This window comes from Podarcis filfolensis (assembly GCF_964270895.1).
Source record: "Podarcis filfolensis genome assembly, chromosome: 3".
In the NCBI taxonomy this organism is placed as follows: Eukaryota; Metazoa; Chordata; class Lepidosauria; order Squamata; family Lacertidae; genus Podarcis; species Podarcis filfolensis.
The window spans coordinates 34,424,612-34,448,264 of NC_139606.1; the positions used below are offsets into that span (position 1 = coordinate 34,424,612).

The 23,653-nt window shown below is 42.5% G+C and overlaps 1 protein-coding gene and 1 long non-coding RNA gene across 6 annotated transcripts; one reads left to right on the forward strand and one right to left on the reverse strand.

Annotated features, from left to right (window-relative positions):
* Positions 1-266: 266 nt before the first annotated feature.
* ZNF451 (zinc finger protein 451) lies at positions 267-23,141 on the forward strand. Of its 5 annotated transcripts, XM_083607153.1 has the most exons (16): positions 337-496; positions 567-887; positions 2,734-2,820; positions 5,366-5,440; positions 7,822-7,947; positions 9,818-9,929; positions 10,866-11,016; positions 11,300-11,426; positions 11,781-11,934; positions 13,265-13,412; positions 15,005-16,644; positions 17,493-17,630; positions 18,703-18,833; positions 19,129-19,315; positions 20,998-21,063; positions 22,224-23,141. In XM_083607153.1, the coding sequence occupies exons 3-16, from the start codon at positions 2,737-2,739 to the stop codon at positions 22,280-22,282; spliced, it is 3,198 nt and encodes a 1,065-aa protein (XP_083463279.1). In that variant the 5' UTR covers positions 337-496; positions 567-887; positions 2,734-2,736; the 3' UTR covers positions 22,283-23,141. The 5 variants fall into 5 exon arrangements, with proteins under 5 accessions (XP_083463278.1, XP_083463279.1, XP_083463280.1 ...); XM_083607152.1 differs by having other exon boundaries at positions 267-887; XM_083607154.1 differs by lacking the exon at positions 337-496 and having other exon boundaries at positions 876-1,108.
* Positions 2,638-3,520, reverse strand: LOC310759825. The gene is made up of 2 exons (XR_014546537.1): positions 3,397-3,520; positions 2,638-2,779 (listed from the first exon to the last, which is right to left on the reverse strand). It is a non-coding gene; the product is annotated as an uncharacterized lncRNA (long non-coding RNA).
* Positions 23,142-23,653: the final 512 nt, after the last annotated feature.

The window sequence follows — 23,653 nt, forward strand, 5'->3', positions numbered from 1 at the left end:
CAAATACCAAATTACACACAGGAATAACCATAGACACATAATTTTCTTGGCAAACAATAAAACATATATTGGTCTTAACACTAAAGACGCGACCTCCTGTCTATTCCATATTTCGATATCATATTACTTATTGCCAATACACACTTTTATCATAATTAAACTTTTTCTTAATATATCTAATTTGTTATATCTACCTTGCAACTATTACTGAAGTTCCTCGAATGCTGCAACAGAATTTAAACTACTATATTTATTATTCAGATATTCTTTGAAAACCTCCCATTTTGAAACAAATTCCTGTTTTGATTTATTTTTTATTTTTTTCTGATAGACCATCTAATTCGGCATATTCTGTCAGCTTTTGGATCCAATCTTGTATAGAGGGGATTTCATTACTCTTCCATTTTGCCGCGATCAGAACTCTTGCTACTGCGGTCGCATATAAAAAGATACCCTTCCTCTTATGCGGAATATCCGAATCTGTTATTCCCAGGAGGTAGGCCTCTGGTTTTTTATTGAAAGAGATCTTTAGCATTTTTTTCAGTTCTGCATGGATACTCTCCCAGAATATCTGTATTTTCCAGAGGAAACCATTCCAAGCGTCACGTCGTCAGCTGATCCTCAGAGTCTGCACCCAACCAGCACCAGCGGACTACAATTCCCAGCAGCCCTTTCGACCCAGCCACGCACCGCCCCCCGCCCCCCCTCCCTGAGCAAAAGTTTGAAGCCGGGAGGAAGGGTGTGCGCGATGGGCTAGTTCCCGCGCGGATGCTCGGTTCGAGAGCGCGAGGAGGCGTTCGCGGGGCTGCCTCTGGTCTGCCGAGGATCTCCGAAGCGCCTGCCCTCTTCCTCCAAGTCGCTTGCCTGGGCATGCCTGGGCGTGCAAGGTAGGCGTCGCCGGCGTCATCGCGTGCCCTGATGGTGAGCATTGCGCGAACTGGGGCTGCCCCTCGGTAACCCGCCCCTCCTGCTGCCTCTCCGGCCTGTTCCCTCTCCTGCAAATCGCCTCTTCCCCACACTTGCATCGTCGGCTTTCGTTGCATTGAATGGAGGCCTTTTGCATAGCCACCCACCCTAGTGCCGCGGTTCTTTCAGTGAGCCCTCGCGGGTAAGAAAATGCTAGTCCCGAAAACGTGGTGTTTTCCTGACTAACCGTTTCCTTGGTTCGCTGATATTCTTGCTACTCGGATAACTCCCCACTTGGAGCATTTTCTTGGGTCACCGCTTCTACTCCCTCCCCCGGTCAGATAATGTATTTTTCTTAGCGTCCCCTCTAGATGTTCTTTTCTAAATGGCACGTTCGTGGTTTGTGCTTCCTGGTTCATGCTTCCCGCGCTGTGCCATAGATGAGCCCGCTTTTAGTACTGTTCGCGCATGCAAAGGTTTCGTGGTGGTCTGCTTCAGGTGCAATCGGTGCATATATCCCGTTCTGTTCAGATGTGTTTTATTTGCATCTAGTCTTCAGACCCTACTGTAAAGCGAATGTTTGACCTCAGTAGAAGTTTAATTCTTGAGTTAAAGGGAAGTTACATCATAAACAAGCTTACAATGCTAAAATTGCTTGTTGGATCATAGCGTGGCCCTTTTAAAAGGTCGAGGAAAACTTCCTTTAACAAATACCCTTTAACAAATACTAAAATGCAACGCTAACATGAATATATCTGAATAAAACTATGTAAAACCTAACTGAATGGAAATGTAACACAAACATAAAATTCTGTATCTCCACGATTCTACGGCACAGCATGCCCTTTTACCAATTTTATCATGAGTTACTGCAAATATATACAATGGTCAAGCCTGCACGTTTTATATCTTCTCAACCCAGCAGATAAGTTGCAGACTCACGGGCAGGCCTCTCCCTAAAATTTGTACTAAGTATTGTCCTCAGTATGCAGTATATAAGGTACATAATATGTGAGATCTTCAACCTGGTTTAAACCACAGGGACAGGTGTTTTCAGAGTATGGCATATTTCTGAACCTTCCTAAAACAGCTGAAGGCATTAGGTTTAATTGGACTCCAGTAAAGGCCATCCTCTCACTCTGTTTCTGCAAATCCTTAAAACAGCAAGGTAGTATAGAAAGCGTGTATAGAAGATTCTTATACAATGGTGCAATTTCAGACAGTGATGCAATTGCTCTGTCCATCTGAAGAGAGATATCAATCTCTGTTTAAAACTTTTTACAAATAGAGTCAGAAAAGGCCACAGGGGTCATCTAATCCAACCCTGCAATGCAGGAATGTTTTGTCCAGTGTAGGGCTCGAACCCACCACTCTGAGAATGAGAGTCTCATGCTAGTTCAGAAAAGCCTAATCTCGCCCAGAGGAGTGAAAGCAGTCCCGTCCACTTTCCTCTTATTCTTTTGAGAACATGTTGCAAAATATGCCTGTAATCTTCAAAACCAAAATATGTTTGCAGCGTTTTCTCATAGTGTAGCTTGTTGCCCTTTGTTATGATAATTAGAGACTTTGATAATTAGGTAGCATATAAGTAACTTATCATTATTTTATTTTAGTTCTCTGCTCAAAATACAGGCTATTGATATAAAGCAAAATATTGATATTAAACCTTTTAATAAATTATTTGTACTCTGTTTCTTAGCATCATGTATATGAGATTCTCTACAGTCACAATTAATAATAAAGTGTCAAAGAGATGGGTCTGATTTATTGCATCATTATGCAAATTGCTGACATGTAAAGGTGTTTTCCTCTCCATTCCCTATTCAGATAATGGAGTGTCTTGTGTCTTCTAAAAGAGCTGAGAATGCATCGTCTGAACAAGAGGAAAGTGAAGATGACGTTGAGTTTGTTGGGGTATGTAAACAGTATCAATCAATCATTTATTGTATTTGACTAAAAGCCATTACAAACATAGTTACAAAACCGGCATGTAAACAATATCTATTTTAAATCTATAAGCAACACCATAGTTCCCTTTAATAGCAAACCTGGGCAATTGAGTGCCTATCAGTTTGGAAACTAAACAGATAGTATTTTCTACAGCCACAGGCAGTTCCTTGGATGTGCATTGTATAAGCTTGTAAATTAAAATACTTTTTTTCAACCCTTGAAATGCCCAACAAGGAGTTAAGAAATGCTGGCGGCAATTGAACTCATAGAGAGAAGAGGGAAATGATGTAAAGAAACTTCAGACAGACAGAAGAAGTTATTCAGTTAAATCCATAACTCAAAGCAGTTTAGATAATGGCTTGGTTTTCACATCAAGGCAAGCCAAACCATGGCTTATTGGGACCATGCAAATATTTCCAGCCCACAATATCTGGAGAGCATGTTGTTGGCTACTCCAACCTGATCCTGGAGATCTGTGTCTGAAAAGTGGTCTATAATTAGAAAATATGTAAAATAATAAATCAAAATGTGTTGTGATACCTTCCATGAAGAATGCTATTGTGAGGGAAACCAATGTAGCCCCAGGCATTGGCGAAAGCAGCAGAGAACTTGCTTGCCCCCTCCCTACCAGGCAGAACACTCTGCTCCAACTGTCAGTTGCCTGGGACTGCAGAGGACAAGCAAACCAAAGAACAGGCTGGCCTTTAACACCGGCCAGAGGGCTGCTAGGTATGGTGATATAAGACTTTTATCTGTTCTGAATTGTCTTGGAGGTAATTTGATAGGTAGGGTGCGAATCTTTAAAATAAAGCACAAACGATTTGAAATTAAACCTTTTTTTTTAGCACGCTGTCCACATATCCAAGGAATGTGGGGGAAAATGAGCTGTCCTTATAAATCTGTTTCATGTGTCTCATTTTATAGTTATCCTGAATTAAGTGGCAGTGCATTCAGATTCCTTCAGTGCCCAAATACAGATAAATTTATATTTGTGACCCATGTCCATATTGTTTTGTTTTTTCATTAGGAAAACATGAGGAATTCTGAAAAAGTGGGTGGCATGTGTTTCTTCTCATACAAAGGCTAAGCAATTTATAAAGTTCCCTTCTGCTAGTACAGTACTTTAATATTATGTTTTTATTTTGCTTTCCCCCGCTTAAATCTGTGTAGCAACCTTGTGAGGTGTACTAGGACTTAGATAGTGACTGGTCTAAGATCACCTGGGGAGCTTAGTTATTAAGTGGGAATTTTAACCTGGGTCTCCCCAGTCATAGTCCAGATCTGTTACACCAAATTGGCTCTTCATGTAAAAAGCCACGGTGGGAAGGCTTACCGGTGAGAGCCATTACTGTTAGGAGTTCAGCCTACACTCAAGTAGGACCCTGGCCGAGACACATGCCTGACTGGCATGTTCCCTCCCTCCTGGTTGATGGTTCGGGAGCTTCATAAGCTTTCTTGAGCCCGACAGTGACCAATGCCAACAGACATCGGCACACTTAAGGATCCACAGAGTTTGCGTAACTTGCGTAACAGACCTAAGCAACTCAGCATTTTGGCTAATCTACTTTATTTACATATAAACACACACAGAGCACTGCAACATTGCTCCCTTTCTCTCTAGCATCAGACAGCAAAAAGAACAAAGGACAATAGTCCCACTTCACAGAACACAGTAACACAAACATCCTGCCTCCGCCACTTCCCACTCTGTGGAGTCAAAACATATACCGTCATGTGATAGACAACAATTACGGAGCAGGAATTCTAACAATTACATGAAAATAATTTCTCTTATCTCTCTTGGTGGTTCAGCCTCCCCCCTGCCCAAAGCAAAAATGTTAATGTTGGTGGAAGTGTTGGTTATGGTATTCTGTGTGACACACTTCAGTTTGACTAGCTGAACACTAATGGATCACCTGGGGTGAATGGTTATCTGTAAATGCATATAATTAATAAATGTCATTTGCCCCCTTCCTTCCTTCCTTCCTTCCTTCCTTCCTTCCTTCCTTCCCTCTTTTGTTTTCCCCACTGCCTGTTTTGAATTGGCAGTTCCTAGAGATAAAGGACTTGTTGCCTGGGTCCTTCTCTGAAGGTGGGCTTCCATCAACAGAAGAGCTTTACTGGATTGTTGGATGTTTCGCCGCTGTCTGTTAGTAGGCAGTCTGTTTTAGAGCTGGACTCTGTTCAACTGTATGGCAACAACTGTATCTGAATTGGGCAAGAATGATAATACTTATAAAGGCAATGCTTCCGAATATACAATCAATTTGTTGTGTTCCTAGATCTTGTAACTTTTGCAGACATGTGTAGAAAGGCGGGGGGAGGGAACACTGTTAAAGGTAAACACATTATCCTCAGTGGGTCTGGCTGTTAACCAGAAGGTTGGTGGTTCAAGCCCATCCAGGGATAGCTGTGGGCAAGATTCCTGCATTGCAGTGGGTTGGACTAGATGACCCTCTGGGTCCCTTCCACCTTATAATTCTGTGATTCTGTGTTTTCTCTTCCATAGGAAGCTGTGTTGAGACCAGTCTTGGACTGCATTGAACTTAGCAGCGGTGACGAAGACGGTAGCAGTTCTTCTAATGTGAGTGTTCCCTGCCGTTTAAAATTGTTGGACAAGAGTTTTCTTTGGAATTACTCCATTCTGTCTGTCTGTTTAAGTTTGTATCACTTGAAGGGGAGTACATATGGTTCAAATATATTCTTATTTTATCTATAAAAAGAGTTCTTGAGATGATTTTATTATTCTTTACCTGTTATATTTGTATACTGCACATCTAACCAATTCTCTGGGGAGTTTACAGAAGCAATGAAACACAAACTTAAACTTGAAGTAAAAACACTAAAAGCTAAATAACTTACAAAAGCAGAAAGCCCAACAACACAAAAAAACCCCTCTATGTAAGATCAGAATGGAACACAACAGCTGAAACAGTTAAAACCAGCATAAACCACAGCAAGGAAAAAAATTGATGGAAAAACTGAAGCATCCAGTAGATTGCGATAAGAAGGCTTGAGACAACAGGGAAATCTACCTGTTGCATAAATGATCATAGTGTAGGTGCCAGGTAAGGTTGTCCGGGAAGGTATTCTGTAAGCAGGGGGCCGTCTCCAAAAAGACTTTCTTGCTGGTAGCTGCTCACTTAGAAGATTTGAAGCGAAGGCTTGGAAAAAATGTTCCTTTATCACCACTGCAAATATTTTATATGTCTGTATCGTATCCAGTTTTTAAACAGTATTTAAATTCAAGCTGCAGATCCTGAGGAAACTAAGAGCAGCTTCTTGCATTCTCTGTGCTTTTTGTTTTTATACGTTTATTCCATGTGGGTCTTTGATGGCTTGTATTGAACCCTTGTGAATGGGTTTTTATCCTTGTGAATGTTTTTATCCTTGGCAACCTTTTGCTAAAGAATTATTATCCCCTCACCCCAGTACATTGTTTCGGGGTTCTCCACACCCCTGGAACCAACTAGGGGTGAGCGAATAGAAAGCCTACAATTTCTACTGACAGGACTCATTAGCTGAATCCCAACCATGATGTCTAATTCAGTACAGTACTTAACCTGTGCCAGCAGGGTCACCGGCAGCTGGTGTTGTGAAGTACACTTAGTGGCTGTTGTTAAATCGGGCCCATCCCTCAAACACCTAACAATTCTGTGCAATTTACATTGCATCGTATTGAGCCTTCTGACATATAGCAACTAAGTTGAGTATGACATCCTCAACCTCCTCAACATCTGAGGGAACAAAGCATTAAGCAACAGCTTTTGTGAGGTAAGGGTAAGTTGTCATCTACCTAAGAGTAAAACCTCAGAAGCTGGGGAAGCCCAAGTAAGGAAGGACTGAAGGAAAGCAGCGGGCTTCCTTCAGATGGCAGATGTAAGTTTCTGAGAGACAGATGATCACTTTGAGAATTTATTAGGCTGGGCCTGGATCAGATAGATTTATTCTGACTAAAGAAAAACTGAGGAGGGAACTGGATATTTATGCCCAGTGTGTTATTAATACCTTTCAGAGGAAGGGAGCCTGTGTCTTGAGTTGGTGTAAAAGGCTGTCCTCTGCAAAGGTCTTACCAGAAGATCACGACTCGTGTGGATTTTAATAGTTGGTTAAACTGTCCAAGCAGCCAAGAATACAACCAGAGGAGTTTTAGGGATTGTCCCCAGTTGTGAGAGCATTTGGCTGGGGTGGAAGTTTAGGCAATTTGGCCTGAGGTTAAAGCCAGTTAGAAGCGGATGTCAGCAAAGGTGTTTGTTGAATCTTCAGAAATTGTCAACAAACACTAAATTCCCAGTCTCTCTCTCTCTCTCTCTCTCTCTCTCTCTCTCTCTCTCTCTCTGTGTGTGTGTGTGTGTGTGTGTGTGTACACACCCTTTAATAAATCAGCTGTCTTAATTAAATGGTCATACTGTCTTTAATGTTTGCATCCATCTTACACCTAAACCGACTATAACAGCTGCTAGGAGGTTTTTGAAAGCATTGTGAGTTAATTAATGGCATCTGAAAGTTAAAGAAGCATAGATACCTTAAACCTGTGTTTGTATAAACCTCACTTTGTATAGAGGTTGAAGAAACCAGTATCCCTGACAGGTGCCATGTGAACAGTACAGAACACAGCATATAAATACTTTTTTAAAAAGAGTGTAATGAGAGTTGTTTTTTAAAAAATAATAATATCTGAACCCATTTTTGTGTCTGTTAGAAGATGGTGTAGCAATGGTCTTAAAGTGTGCATCCTCTTACTGAGGTGTTTGAAGAGTTCTCTTGACTGGTGTCTAGAAAATGCCTTGGATGCTTTTAAGCATGCATTTCCTCCAAGACTTTTATCCCAAGTTCCAAATGGTGGCAGACTGAAATAATTGCCCCCATCCCCAGCCCTTTGTAGTGGATGATAAGATGTTGCTATTGAATTGTCTGGCAATTTGTGGCAGATGGTAATATGGGAGAACTTCTCTTCATTTGTAGGTAAATGCAAAACGCAAAGACTACGTCGATTATCAGAAGGAAAAGGTTGCTTCCACACTAGACCGCTTGGCACGTCATGTAGAGGTAGAGAAACAACTGAAAGAAGAGAAAAATAAAGCTTTCAAGGTATGGTTTTTATTTTTACAAAAAACAATGAGGGATTATCATCTAGGTTTTAAACCACTGTTTGGCTTCAGCTGTTATTTCCAAAGCAGAGATTGTTTGTTTTTTTAAAAAAGATTAAATGGCCTATGTTGGGTAATGTTTCCAGCTAGATTTTTCTCTTCTGGTTCCAAAATATCTTGGTAAGCACCCTTCCTCATTAATCCTTGAACCTGGTTTCATGCTGCCATTGTGTCCAGTCTAGAACATTGTGTCCACCGGTACTCATTAGTCCTTCCCATGAGTTCAGCCTCTCAGTAACTACTGTACATTTGTTTATGTAGTACATTGCCAGGTTGTGCTCTTCCACGTTTCCCTCAGTGCTCTACTCTTTCTGAAACTTTATAGTCACTTGGATCAGTTGCTGTTTTTTATTATTTTAATGACCACATGCTATGGTTCATGTGCGGTCGTGATGGCTGTGGCAGAAAGCGCTAATGAGGGTGGACCTTGTGGTCCTGTTTTCCAGCATTTCCTCTGCACCTATGAAGCCTGAGGCTTTAAAGATAGGAAGTTGGCATGCTTAGGAATATATGACTGTATCCGTTTGCCTCGGGTAAATCTGTCCATGTTTTTTGCTGTTAATCATTGTGTTAAATATAGCATGCAGGCTTCCTAGCCTGTTAAGGTAGCCTTTTCCAAATGACTTTGTGTTCTAGGGTCAGGTTCTGGCAAACAAGTGTTGACCGCTCTCTAACAATTGAAATTCAGCCAGCACAGGCTAATGGGGATTCTGCAAAGAGATAGTGGTTATAATACATAAAACTACTCATCTCACGAATAACTGCAGAGGTCAAACTGTGATTTGAAGCCTGGACCAAAGAAGTAGTTCAGTTCAGTTAAGTTCAATTTAGTTTACTGTGTTTTAGCAAACAGCCATTACACTAATAATAATAATAATAATAATAATAATAATAATAATAATGCTACTACTCCCCAACCTTTAGAGGACAAATTATTTCCCATGCCCTCCTTCAGATTTTGTTACATGAGTTTGTAGAGCCTTAGTAAGAAATGTGGGTGTTCCGAAGGATATATACTTCTTTACATCAGACAAAAGAAAACAGGTCTTTGCAAGAGACGGCCTTCCCTTCTGTGATCTTAACAATGGGTGGGTGTAGTTGTTTCTAAGATTGTTACAAAAAGGGCATTCAACATATACCATAGTTTTCCGTGTATAAGATGCTGGTTTTTTTAAAATTTTAAAATAATGTTCCAAATTGGGGGTTGTCTTATACATTGATAGTGCAGAGGGGGGGACGAGCGTTTGATTGCAGCCGCGAGCAGGAGATTGTAAGTGGTGATTTGGAGGGTGATTGGTGGCTGCGTCAAAGGCTGCTGTTGATTGGCTGCCGCTGCATCAATATGGCGGGCAGTTGGCTGCTGGCGGCGAGCGGGCAGACAATTGTTGGCTTTGTCGACGCGTGTGACTAGCAGCGTTGGTCACGCGGGTGAGTGATTATCACAACCCCCCCAAAAAAAGCTCAACAACTGTGGGCAACCCCCCCCATTTTCTTAATTTGGAGTCCCCCAAAAATAAGGGTTGTCTTATACACAGGGGCGTGTTATACACGGAAAAATACGGTACCTTGTTGAGGAACTGGCAAAGCTGTAGTTCAGTGGTGGATCTGCTTTCCATGCAGAAAGTGCCAGATACAGTCTTGGGCATCTCTAGGTGGGGTTGAGAGAGGCACCTTGTCTGAAACTCTGGAGAGCCGCTGCCAGTCAGTACAGTGAATGCTTTGAGCTTGTATGTGTATAAATGCTTTTCGTATTGGTGGTAAATCAGTGCAACTAATTGCACACGCTGTCTTCCGGCTGCTGGTACCATTAGGAAAAACTGGATTTGCAACATGCTCACGGACTGCAAGAGCTGGAATTTATCCAGGGACATAGTGACACAGAAGCAGCAAGGCAGTGCGTGAACCAGTGGCTGAAAATGCCAGGTAATGTATTGGTACCGTTGTTTCACCATTCAGAGGGATGCACAGCTCTTCCGGGTGAATAGTTCTACCTTAGTTACAGTCAGTCGCTTCTCCCTTTCAGACACATGTAGAGGAGTAAGCAAGGTATGGGTAGCCTTCACAGGAGAAACATGGGAGGTGTTTGAGCTTCATCCTTCTCTTCCATACAGTGATGGGGAAGTTTTGGCTCTCCAGCTGTTGCTAGACTACAGCTCCCATCGTCTCCCTGGAGAGTTGCAACTGGAGAGTTGCAAGTTCCCCGTCACTGCTTTAAGGATATGCTGTAGCTTAGTACATTTGATATATTAAGAAGTATGTCCTATCTTTCCTCCTAGAAGAGCCTGGGGCAGCTAATTGCTTACATAGCACTTTCTGGATGTGCAAAGCACTGCAGATGAGGAGCCCAAGCTCCACTCACTGTGCCTACAGCTAAATAATCTTTAGCAGCAGGGCTATGGGGGGGTGTTTGGCAGGCTTGTTCTTCAGAGCCTTTTTTCCCTGTGTAGACCTGCCTATCCACCTTAGTCTTTCTTAGCTCTGGTAAGTTTCATCATGTGGAACAAGCCAACCTAGGAATGAGGCATCCATAGCCACATCTTACGTGAACCACTCAGCCACTGCTCACCTCATTCATCCGTGCTGGCAGATTCCTTTGGATTGGGGTGACAGGCCTCCTGTTAGCCCAGTGTCAGGATTGGGTTTGTTGCTGTGTTCTTTCCTTTCCTTGAGGTTCACATATTCATGAGTCGAGTTTTGTGCTGGATGAAAAACGAGGGAAAGCTTTAGTGAGGGCAGTATAGTCAGTCTCATGCGTTTTAAACAAAAGCGGTGTGACGTTACAGCAGTGTGATCTATTTTCTAACCTGTCTTCGAGCATCAACTACATGATGTATTAAGTATTTTTGTTTCATGTTGTAGGTCTCAAGCCAGGCACTGTAAACTCTGGAAGGAGAGCATTACCTCAGAGATCAGACCAAATACAATCTGATAGTAAATCAATTTTATGCCCAATAATGCATTGCTACAGAAAATTTGACAACAGGCATCTTCTCCTGGGCCACCTTCAGAGGTACGAGTTTTTTAGTTTGATCAGGAAATAGGTTGCTAGACTGCCTGAACATGGGACACGGTATCTTACAGGTAGTCTCAAATGTGCAGTGCACTGATAGTTGCTCTGCAGAAATTTTATGCTTCTAGATGCCAGGAAATGTTCAGTTTTGCAAGTATATTCAGACTTCACATGTTTTACTAAACAGGTTTTTTTTTCTAAACCTGTTGTTGTAATGGGCAACCTCTAAAGGTTTTCTTATTGTTCTTATCTATTATTTAATCATGCAAATTTATTTCCTTAGGTTTGATCATTCTCCATGCGATCCATCAATTACACTACATGGATGTCCAGCTGATGCATTTGCCTGCATAGTCTGCAACAGAAGATTCCCCACGTCTCAGCTATATAATGAGCACGTTTCTTCTAAGGCAAGAATTTAAGGAAATGCATGTTTTCACAAAAGTAGCGGGGGGGGGGGGGAATCTCCCCTCAGAAGAGTCCCATTTCATAAACTTGTACACGAATCTTTGCAGGGATTTTACTGCTCAGGTTTGGTTTTTGATAATTTTTCAAATCCAGGAAAAAAAAATCTGCTGCTTGTAGGTGGTTGTGGCTCATAAATGGAGCAGGTATTAGTTGATATATTTTGAGATATGCTTTTAGTATTAAGAGCAAATTTCCATAGCATCTTATAGAAAATGTTCTTCATAATGTTGGAAAACAAATGTTCTCCCGTTTGTCTAAAATTGTTTTATTGTTTTGTTTCTTCCCACCCCCTCAAGGCAAGTGAAGGTGATGGCCATGAAAAGAAATACCCTCCTCAGCATATTCAGTGCTTTGCATGTCCATGTTGCTTTCTCCTTTTTAGCATGAGAGATGAGTGTCTGCAGCATATGTCTGAAAAGAATCACTTCTCTCAGGCTTTTAAACTCAGTGGTATGTCTCTTTTGAAATGTATATATTTTTCTATCTGAAATGACTGGATACTGCATGATTTGAGGGGGGATGTGGTAAAATACATTAAAATTTACATCACTTCCTTAAAGTAACATTATCATCTTAATCAAGATGATAGTTACTTTAAGGAAGTGTCCTTAGCTCCAATCTGCTTTCTAGAATGCCTTCATTCCCCACTTCCTTGTGTATTGCTGCCGATGCAAATTCTTCCCAGACTCTGTAAGCTAATATGGGTTTTGTCCTTATTGAATATTTCAAGTAAAAAGATTTGGCAGGTCAGATCAGACTTTCAAGGTTATAAACAATTTCCTGTGTTGCTCATGCAAGGTAATTAAAATGTAAAACATAATGTGGCTTATATTGGACAGAAAACAACCTGAAGCTAATATATAGCACAATTTGATTTAGCTACTTTTGCTAGTCTGATAAAACAAGGAAATATATATATATTGAGAACGTTGCCAGGGAAGGGTTTTTTCCCGGAGCAATGACTGTCCTCTATAGTGTGGCTGAGGTGTATAGTATTGTTCCCTCTAGTATGCAAGGTCCATAAAATATATATGGTACTGCTTAAAATTTAGGATATTTCTGGGTACAGCCATATGATGGGTAGCTTTCTGTAATTTGGTTTCTCAGGTTATATCAAAGTATATTAGTTTTGCCCTTCCTCCTGGCAGCTAATAAATTTTGAAACGAGTGCAAAGTAACTAAACAGCTTTAAAAAAAATTGTCCCTGCACTCCTGTCCTGACCAGTCTAAGCATAGTAGAACCAAAAACATCACTCTTGCAAAACTTCTTAAAAATACTCAGATTTGACTCTTGAGTGTGTGACATTTCTCAGGAACCAAGTGATGTTTGTTAGCTCGTTCTTAACTGCCTGGTTTTGGTGCATTGTTGACATGATTCTCTTACTTGAATCATTTGTAACTTTTGATTCTTCTCTTTGTACCACCTAGTTGTCCCTCGAAGTAAGTTTTGTATGTTGACTGACTGGAAATGGACAACAGGTTGCAACAAACCCTTAAGTCAAGGGACAGGGAACCTGTGGCCGTCTAGAATCTATGTTGTTGGATTCCCAACTCTGGTCTGCAGATGGTTAGGATTGGTGGAGCATCACTGCTCTAGTGTGATGTGGCCAAGATGCCACCGGGCCATTCTTGCTGTGCGCCACCCTTCTCTGGTGCTGTACTCGTGTCTGCGTTGGAGGAGGGGGACACCAGCATGTGGGTGGCCTTCCTTTTGGGAAGTGAATAATGTCTGGTCCTTTCTGACTCAGTGATACAAATAACTCTGTGCATTCCGTTGCAGACAAAGCAACACAACCACAACCTTTGCCGTTCCCAACCTATGCAAAGAATCTTCTGATCTCCTTGTGCAAAGAAATCCCATTCCAAGTGAAGTGCACGTCTTGCCATCAGGTGTTGCGTTCTCATGTGGAGCTAACGGCACACTTCAGGTCTGACAAGAGCCTTCCTGCTTGTAGAATGGGACTGCTTTCTCTGTTTCTCCTTTAAACGTTCGTTGGGCAACAAGCCTACTTTCAGTTCTGACATGTATGCGTTCTTTCCCCGTGCATGTTAAGCATGGGAACAAAGACTAAAAAAGTAGCCTCAGTGGCCCAGAGTCCCTTCCATCAACTTTGGCTGATGGCCCAGCTGGACAGGGACAGCCTAACTACTGTCGCCTATGCTCTGGTAACCTCCAGGTTAGATCACTGCAACATGCTGTACGTAGGGCTGCCTCTGAAGACGGTTCGGAAACTTCAGCCGGTGCAGAATTTGGCGGCCAGGTTGCTCACTGGTTTGAGCACATTACACCAGCCCTGGCCTGACTGCACCGGCTGCCATTAGTTTCTGGGCCCAATTCAGAGTGCTGGTTTTGACATATAAAGCCTTAAACGGCTCAAGACCTCAAGGACCGCCTTTCTCCATATGAGCCTACCCAGACCCTGAGGTCATCATCTGAGGCCCTTCTCCGTGTGCCTCCTCAGTGAGAGGTCTGGAGAGCAGCAACACAAAAACAGGCCTTTCTGCTGTGGCTTCCCACTTGTGGAATGCTCTCCCCAGGGAGTGTTGCCTGGTGCCTTCATTACATATCTTTAGACATCAGGCAAAAAATATTCCTCTTCTCCCAGGCCTTTGGCTGATTGACATCTGATGCCCTTCTGAATGTGTTGTGGGAGAGGATGTTATTGGTTTGTTTTTTGTTTCATATATATATACAGAGATACACACACACACACATATATATATATACATATATATATAATTTTACGTTGCGAACCATCCCTGAGATCTGTGGATGAGGGACGGCATGCAAATTTGATAAATAATGTTAATCATAGTGCTGAACTGTCTTCGCTGTGTCCCTAAGTTGTTGTCTGCACATTCCTGTCCTTAAAGGCCTAGAAAAGAGGTAGGGAATCTTTCAGCCCAAGAGCAGCCTTCCCTTCTCGAGGCAACATGCCAGTAGCAAGTGGAGCCAGAGGCAAAAGTGGGCAGAGGAATGAATATCAAGCATTACACTTGTACAGTGAACTTGTTCCTACCCACGCTCACACATCCTTCTCTAGCCAGGCAACCCAAGAGGCCTGATCAGAGTTCAATGACACATTCAAGTGGGGCAAAAACACCCCAGTAGGGTCTGAAGCACTGCTGGTCAGGCATGTGGTCTGGGGAGAGTCCAAGGGGCCAGATAGTGAGACCTGGAGGGCCTAAGATACCTTACCCCTGGGCTGAGAAGACAGAATCCTGTGCTTCTACCAGCTGCCAGTCTTGGCTTTAAAGGGCTCTGTCTGGTATCTGGGCCATTGTCACTGCAGAAGAGGCAGATTTAGGAGGCAATGACTGGCAGTGGCCTAGTGTCACTCATCCCCTGTTTGTTTGGAAGGCTGCTAACCTTGGAAACTTATCTGGGCCCAACTAAGCAAATATCCAAAAATAATGTTTAGCGTGTGAATGGGGGTTTTTTTAGCGCATACTGATTTTTATTTTATTTTTTTGGTAATGCACAGCTAAGTAGGTATCACAATGTCCTTTCCCATTTTAGAACTCGTTGTCGTGATGCCGGCCCAGTGACTCTGTCAAAGAAGCGCATCTGCCAAGTCGCCGAAGTATTTAAAGCCAAAGGTTTCTGTCACACCTGTAGCGAGCTGTTTATCAACGACACCCATATCCGTCAGCATACTTCCAAAACTCTACACAAGGTTAAAGTATTCACCACGATGGAAGAATCCATCTTGACAGTATGCCATGTCAATGAAAGGAATAAAAGTGCCTCTCATCTCCAGAAGAATAGCAGCTTTTTAAAATCTTCTCCTCTGAAGAGACCTTCGGACTCGATTGAATCTGTTGGCGATGAGAGGGAAACGGTTTCAAAACGAATAAAGGATTCGGAAGGCAGAAGCCAAGAGGTTAGCAGTGCTCCAGCCATCAAAACCTGGGTGTGTCAGTGCGAGCTGGCATTTCCTTCTGAGGAGCTGGTAGAAAACCACATTTTTTCCGAGAACAGAATCTGCCGCAAATGTGCAGTGTGCGGCAAGCTTGCGGAAAATGCAAGCGTTATCCGTTTGCACATGAGCCGGTTCCATGGAGGAGCTCACTTGACTAATTTCGTCTTCTGGTGTCAGGTTTGCAGTGTAGCTCTTCAGAAAGTAGATGATGTTAAGGCCCATGTGACAGAATATCATGGTGTGCACAGCTTTTACCGTGAGGATACTGCTGCTCCTGCTGCTGAGGATGCTACAGCTGAGGATGCTACAGCATCTTCTGGTGCACTGTACGGTAGTTCACTTGAACAGAGAGACCGAACTCCTAGCCCTATGGAGCAGTCTCCACCTTTGAGCCCCATGGATGTGTCAATGTCTCACCAATGGCAGTGCTGCATGTGCGAGGAGCTCTTTGACTCTGAAGACAGCGTGAAGCAGCACTGTGTGTCATTAGAGAGCCACCACTTCCACAGGTACAGCTGTGACTTGTGCAAAATGACATTCCGGAAGAACGAAACTTTCCATCGACACTGCCAGGATAAGCATAACGGTGTCATAAAGGTCAAATACTTCTGTGGCTTTTGTGGTGACCTGTTTTTTGATGCCGAGGAGAAGTTCTTGCTTCACTTCAAGGGCTTCCATAGTACAGATTACATATGCGTGTCTGAGGAAGCGGGGACATCGATCAAGAGTACCGAAATAGTAGAAGAGAGCAAGCGTCTGAGCTGTGGTTGTCGGGAGAAATACTTTAGCAAAGAGAACAGGAAGGCAGATTACAAGAGGTGCCAGAAGGCCTTGCTGGAGAAGGGCAACTTGTGGTTCCGCTGCACCTTGTGCTCCTCAACAGCGCAGAGCTTTGCTGACGTGATGGCTCATCTCATGACACACTCGGAGCAAAAACCTGACCAAGAATTGTACATTGTGAGGTGTGGAGCGTGCAACAAAAACTTCAACGATATTGGAATTGCCCACCAGCACTTTCACAGCAAGCACTGCTTCCCACAAAAGCCCCAGCTAGCCCCAACTCAAGCAGGAAGTGACGTCTTCCAGATTTCCCCCGGTGGATCCTGTGTAGACAAAAAGCCTGAAAACCTAATGCTTTTGGAAGACAAGACTGCAGCAAGTGCTTCAGATAAGAGGCGGCCAGGAGAGCTACCCGAGGAGCAAGTTAAGAAGCCACATTCTGAAGGGCTTGGTCTAGGTAGGTAGAAACCATTGTATACTTTGGATGCCCAAACAAATATGGCTGCTGAGAGAACCTTGCAGAACAGTTGGGGCTTGTCAACACTTCGCTTGCCCTGTGCCTGGAAAGCACGGGTCCAGGAGGTTTTCCACTTGTCGCTCACAAAACCCAATTGATGTTTGGTTTGATTCAGTAGTAAACCACAGGTTTTCTGGGTGGGGGGGAAACGGAAATGTTGGCGAGCCCTTGGTTAAACTGAACATCTAGCATTTCATAGCCTCGGCAAACTCTGCTTATATAATTGTTCCCATAGTGGTACATGTATTTAGTCTTGCACCCATTCTACGTCACTAATGACAATTTTTCTAGCCATGTGAATAAGAAAGGCTTAGAAGATTTTTGGTAGTGGTTTTTGAAGGAAAAGAATGCGATTATTGATACTGTAATTGTGAAATGACTACAGGACAGTAAAATCTAAGGTGCTGTGTGGAAATTCATTTTATTCATTAGACTTGTATTGTGGCATTGTTTTGTAAATAATTTTCCCAGCACCTGAGAGCCCTTCTGTATTTGTCTGTTTTCCTCCCCACTGTTTACAATTACATTTGAGCAAGTAATCATCTAAAACCAAATGCAAGCTGCATAAAAACAAGCAGAACCTCATAATGAAAAATGTTGAATTTAGTATAAATTTGCTGAAGGAGGTACCCTATTGAGTACATATGAATTACTTAAATTGCAATGAATTTTTAAAGAATTTAATGTTCTTTGTTTTGAATTTTTCTGAAGTACAGATTTCTACAGCTGAGGAATCCATATAATGTTTGTTATGCTTCCCTCTTCTTCCCTTCCACCCGACTATCTAGATGACAGAGATCTACCTGATCTTGATTACTTGTGTACTATGACTCATATTATTATGATGGATTTGGATAACTGGGGAAACCTTTTCCATCAGTTGCCTGCTACCCTTAACCAAGGAACTTTTATCTGGGGTTTTCAAGGTAAGGAACTCGTTGGCAATGCAAACTTTCCCTTGATGCACACTGTATAGCACATGTGAGTCAGATAATCTACAAATGTAGCAGCATACATTTACGCAAGTTCATGGCATATAGCATTCCTAATTCAGGCAAGGTGTGTTAATACTGGGATATTAAGCCCTGAAGGACATATTTGACAAGTACTTGAAGTGCTTCCCCCAGAATCGGTCAAACCCAAGTTCTTGAGATCTGTGGCGGAGGCCTTGCTTGCTATAACCCCCCCAATGAGTATGATTCAGGAGGTCCCTGCACACAGCAGGGTCACTTTAATAGCAGCACCTTGTCTGTTGAACCACTTCCCAGCACAGATCCAATGGTCCCCCACATTGTGTTAATTTAGGTATCAGTTTAACACCCACTGGATGCTGCATTTGTCTGCATTTACAGTGGTACCTCGGGATGCAAACGGGATCCATTCCGGAGCCCCATTCGCATCCCGAAGCAAACGTAACCTGTGTCTGCGTGTGTGCAGGTCACGTTTTGGCGCTTCTGCGCATGCACGTGACGTCATTTTGATGCTCTGCGCGCGTGGCAAAACCCAGAAGTAACACGCTCCGTTACTTCTGGGTCACCGCAGAGTGCAACCCGAAAATGCTTAAACCGAAGCGTATTCATCCCAAGGTATAACTGTAGTAAAAATGTTGTAAGTGATGTCTACCTGAAAACAGTTGAAATGAGGATCGACCACCTTTTATGATGTTAGGCGTAGCTCAGTCCTTTGCCCATTACTATGGGAGCATGTTTTGCCGCACAAATTAGCAAAAGTTACAAAGCTGGAGCATGTATAGTACATTGCATATATCAACCATGTGCAATTTAGATTACCCGCTTCTCAGAAACATAATTAGTATTTCACAGGGTTTGTGTTTTTCATTTATTTATATATATATTTATATATATATATGTATACACACACACACACACACACACACACACACACACACACACACACACTTTTAAAAAGTAACTGTCTATTCCCTTGTCTAGTGCCTCGAATCTCTTAACAGTGGCTGTCTTCTGGTTTACTGCTTAGGTGGGCACAACAACTGGAAGCCACCTGTGAACTGCAAGATTTTTAACTACCTTAACAAGATTGGGTGTTTCTTCCTCCATCCACACTGTGGTACAAGGAGAGAGGCTGCTGACTTTGCAATCTGTGTGCATGTAAGTTTTCACGCACCTGTGCTGTGATAAGATGCAAAGGAAATATTTTGCGTTAGGGTGTCAGTTGCTGGCATTCACCGAGAATCCTATCACAGTGCAAATATATAAAAAAATTATTTCAGAAAACGTATATACCTCTTGATTGTAAAAAACCACATGCACAACAATGTGTTTTACAATGTTTGGGCTAAAGAATGTTCAATCTTGTCTACCTACACAATCTGAAATCCTCTCACTAAAGAAATTGTATGCCCATTGTCTCTCTGCCTCGCATAATTCATGTTTTGTTCCATAGGTTGGCCGCCTGGATGAGCATCTACCAAAGCATATTCCTTTCACTATTCTTTCGGGAGACAAAAGCTTTCTAGAGCTTGAGGATCAGCTTAAGATGACTCAGCGGACAACTCGCATTCTAGATCCTCATAAGATTGATGCTGATATGATGTATGCCTTATTGAACAGCATTTCTGATACAGCCAAAGGTATCCTTTCTAATACATTTATATATACAGCCTAGGCACGCATTGCCTGGTGGAAGCTACTTCCAGGATTGAGGCGAGGAGAGGCAACCTGTTCACTTACTGTACTGCTTTATGAATAATTCTCCATCAATATATCACACTTGGTCCACTTGTAACTTAGTTTAGTTGAACTAGTTTGCAGGGGCTCTACAGTAAGGGCCAGTCACTAGGAAGCAAAAGAGTAATGGAGGCAAAATAAAGAATATAAAGCCTGTTAGTGAGCAGTGTGTTTATGCTCTGTTTAAGGAACAGCCTATGACAGGAATGGGGGAGGCTTTTGGCCCAACAGGCCAGATCTTTTATCTTGCCCCACTACTGGCGAGCCAGCATGGACAGGTGTACTGGACCCCTCACCTGCCAGTCAATCATGTGACACGATGAAGTCCTGTGATTGGCACCTGTCACAGTGCAGTGCTTCCCAAATATTCGACAAACATCATGTTGCCATTGCTGTAGAAGGCACGGCACAAGGGCCTTGAAAGCCCTCTACTTGGCACTTGGAAAGTTCTGAGCACAGGACTTTCAATGTACTTTGCACAGCACTTCTGAAGCACCAGGTGGTTGTTGGGCTTTGGGTATTGCTATGCAGAGCAAACCAATGCAGAGTTCACAATTTGCTACATAATGCGTAAGATTTTGGCTCATATTTTGCTCTGAGAAACAGTTCCTGGGGTCGAGGTAAATTTAGGCGCTAGAGCTAATCCCAGAGTCCTCGCTCCCACTTCTTCCTACAATGGCTTACTGTGCAAAATAAGTAACTGTTGCCTCATTTTAGATTTGAAGCAGTGGCACACCAACCTCAACATTGTCTTCAACGCTCCTTATTATTTAATCACTTGTTCTGAAGCAGTTTTGTCTTGGAAGATCAGTGGGAATTCAAGACAGTTGCATCCCCCTGTTGCAGCATGGAAGTTGCTGCAGCATAGCTCATTCCTAACCTGCAAAGGAAAAGTCTAAAGCTGTGCACTGCAAGATCTTATGTTTAGGGATTTAGTTCTGGTTCACAGAAAGCCAACAGGAGCTTCATTTAAACCATTTTTTTGAGTTCAGGTGCAGCACCCTGGAGATCAAATTATACTAGTCCTGCCTGTACAGAATATCTTGAATTACGATTTTAGAGGGTTCAGGGGTCTCTTTATGATATACATCTCTGTTGTTGATGTACTTTGTAAAAATGCATCACTGTTGTTGAAAAGCTTATAATTTGAGTCTTCCCTGTTTGTTGTTTTGTGCAATTGTTATGGGGGTTAAAGTATGAAAGCCACATGCCGGTTTCATCTGTTTTGTTGCATGTTCAGTTCTGTAAAATAATATGAACTTGCAGTTGAGTGTTGGCATGGATCTCATGTTCTTTAACTACATGGAAATCAAGTTGAATGGTGGCTTTCAAAGGACATTGCACTAATGGGAATGCATTCCCAATTTCTTTACCATCCATATTGCTAAACTAGCTCAGTGTGGGTGTGAAGATAAACCTCTGTTTTGGTTATATGTTGCACACTGTTTGAGGGTACTGGGTTTTGAAGCGAGGAAGGAAAAGTTATGACAGCCAGGTTTTACCAATCAACAAAACTCTGAAGAGGAAAGCTAGTTGTGAGAGCTGTGGTATTGCATAGTTAGTTCTGTGTGTGTCTTTTTTACAGAAAATGAAGTGATAGATACTCGAATGGCAGTGGAGCAGGTTTCAGAAGTAACAAAGGACCAAAACGGTATGTTAATTTGGCTACAAGATGCTTATTCAAGAGATGAAGTGGCCGTAGAAAATTAGATTTGGCAATATTATCAAACAAGGAATAGCCTAGAAAGCTTTTTTCCCTACTATATGTGCATATTCCTGTACAGGCACTGTGACAGAGAAAAGTAGCTATAACAAGAGAAAGGACTATCCATAAAATGGGCCTTTGCTTACCATTTGGGATATGGATTTAGGTCCAGTTAATACAGTGCTTGCATGTTGGCCTTCAGAGGAGTGAGCCGGGTTGCCTGCAAAGTCATGATACAACCGAGGATCTTACGGAGGCAATGGTTGTATGAACCAGCACCTTTGTGTGCGGGGGCATATATGTGGCCCCCGCAATTGTGTGAGCTGTTTTTCTAGAGCTGTCGGGATCGTGCACATTGTGACAGCCTTGTGTATAGTTCCTAGCGGAGGAGATACTGTTTTATACAGGTTGCATAAACCATTTGCGCCTGCTAGCCATCCTGCATACCCCCAGAGGCTAACATCTGGTAGCTGCCAGCTATGTGAACAAACATTTTAAAAAGTTAGAACTTGCTTTAGGAAGGAGCATGGCTTGGTGTTGTCTGAGATCTACATGGCAGCATACAAATTTAATAAATAAATAAATGAATAAAAGTGGTAGAGCACTTGGTTTACATGCAGAAGTTTCCAGGTTCAGTCGCTGGCTTCTCAACGTAAATTTGAGACTCCTTTGTGAAGAAGAAGAAGAGTTTGGATTTGATATCCCGCTTTATCACTACCCGAAGGAGTCTCAAAGCGGCTAACATTCTCCTTTCCCTTCCTCCCCCACAACAAACACTCTGTGAGGTGAGTGGGGCTGAGAGACTTCAGAGAAGTGTGACTGGCCCAAGGGCACCCAGCAGCTGCATGTGGAGGAGCGGGGAAGCGAACCCGGTTCACCAGATTACAAGTCCACCACTCTTAACCACTACACCACACTGGCTCTCTCTCCAGGTGAAACCCTGGAGGAGCTACTGCCAGTCAGCGTAGCCACAGCTGAGCTAGATGGACCCAGGGGTCTGACCTTTTTGCAACCACTGATTAGGAAGCGGTAGCCATTTCTTGCTTGAGTCAGTATTTCAGCTATGCATTTGTTTTGCAATTTTAAGTCCTGCTTCTTTAATTCAGATGCAGAGGAAGATGCAGCTTTTCAAGAGGCCATCAAGCGAAGCATGGAAGAGATGTGAAGATGGCTTGGTATCAGTGCATGAAAAAGCAAATAAGCTGGCTCCCAAGTAGTTGAAATTTGTTCATCGTATTACAACGATTAAAAAAAAAGTACAGGTTAACATTTCACAGTCTCAATGCACTTTAAGAACTGAGCTCTACTGACACATCTAAGCATCATAAACTGCAGTGGAACTTGAGTACCCTTAACTGGATTTCAATTATCCCACATATTCGTCTCGGTGATATGCAGTATACAGGTGTGGTATGGGACAGCATATTTAAGAGGCTCAAAAACGTAGTTCCACTGTGTGACAGGATGGCTTAAGCTTTAGTTTCTTAAAACTATCTGGTTTGTAAACTAGGCTTGCCTTTTTTTTATTATTATTTCTCTTCCTCTCCCTGGCTTTCATTTTTGGATGTTAATGTTTCTTTCCTGTTGTACATGCATTTCTAGCATAAACATTGCAACAGATACGTACTGAATCCTCATTTTCTTTTACTGTCTTACCTTAAGGGGAAAATTAAGTAGTACTGCAATCTCCAGTGCTCTGGCAAACTTGTGATGGGTCTCCACTGTGACTTTAAGAAGTGAAACAAAAGTTTGAGGACCTAGTTATTTTCTTTCACCTTTATCTTTGTATGTACTTTCTATGTTTTGAGAGTGAACGTGGCACCAAACTGACTGGGCTATAGGTGTATATTATGCTTCCTGCCTTACTAAGAGTACAGCAAATTATTTCCCCCCCCCCCCAAGTTTTAAATCATCTTAATTCAGAAAGGCAAACCCTTTCTACATTCCTACATGGTTAATTTATTGTGGTTATTTTTTGGAACATAATTTTGCGTTTGTGCATAATTAAAATATTGGTTACTTTTTGCAGTATGTCCTCATTTCAGTCAAATGCCATTTGACTCATGCATAGACGTGTTGAATGCAAAAGGTGGTAATTTTAAATCACTGTTTCTAGTGCAGGCTTCTTGAAGGACTGCTTTGGAGTGACTATCTAACTTTGTGTTTCAGCAGTAAACTGCGTGCACGCGACACAGACACACACACACTCACTATCAACCCATGAATACAATTTTAAAAAGTCAGGAACCTTTAGCAAATTATCCTGATTGGGAAGGATCACTCTTGCTAAGAAGGGTATTCCATATAGAGGCACACTGTTTTCATCAGTTTTCTAGGTTCCCACCTAAAAAAAAGTGACCTACCTTTAGAAGTATGTAACCTACACTCTGTAGGGGATGTGGGTGGTGCTGTGGTCTAAACCACTGAGCCTTGGGCTTCCTAATCAAAAGGTCAGTGGTTTGAATCCCTGTGATGGGGTGAGCTCCCATTGCTCAGTCCCTGCTCCCAACCTAGCAGTTTGAAAGCACGTCAAAAA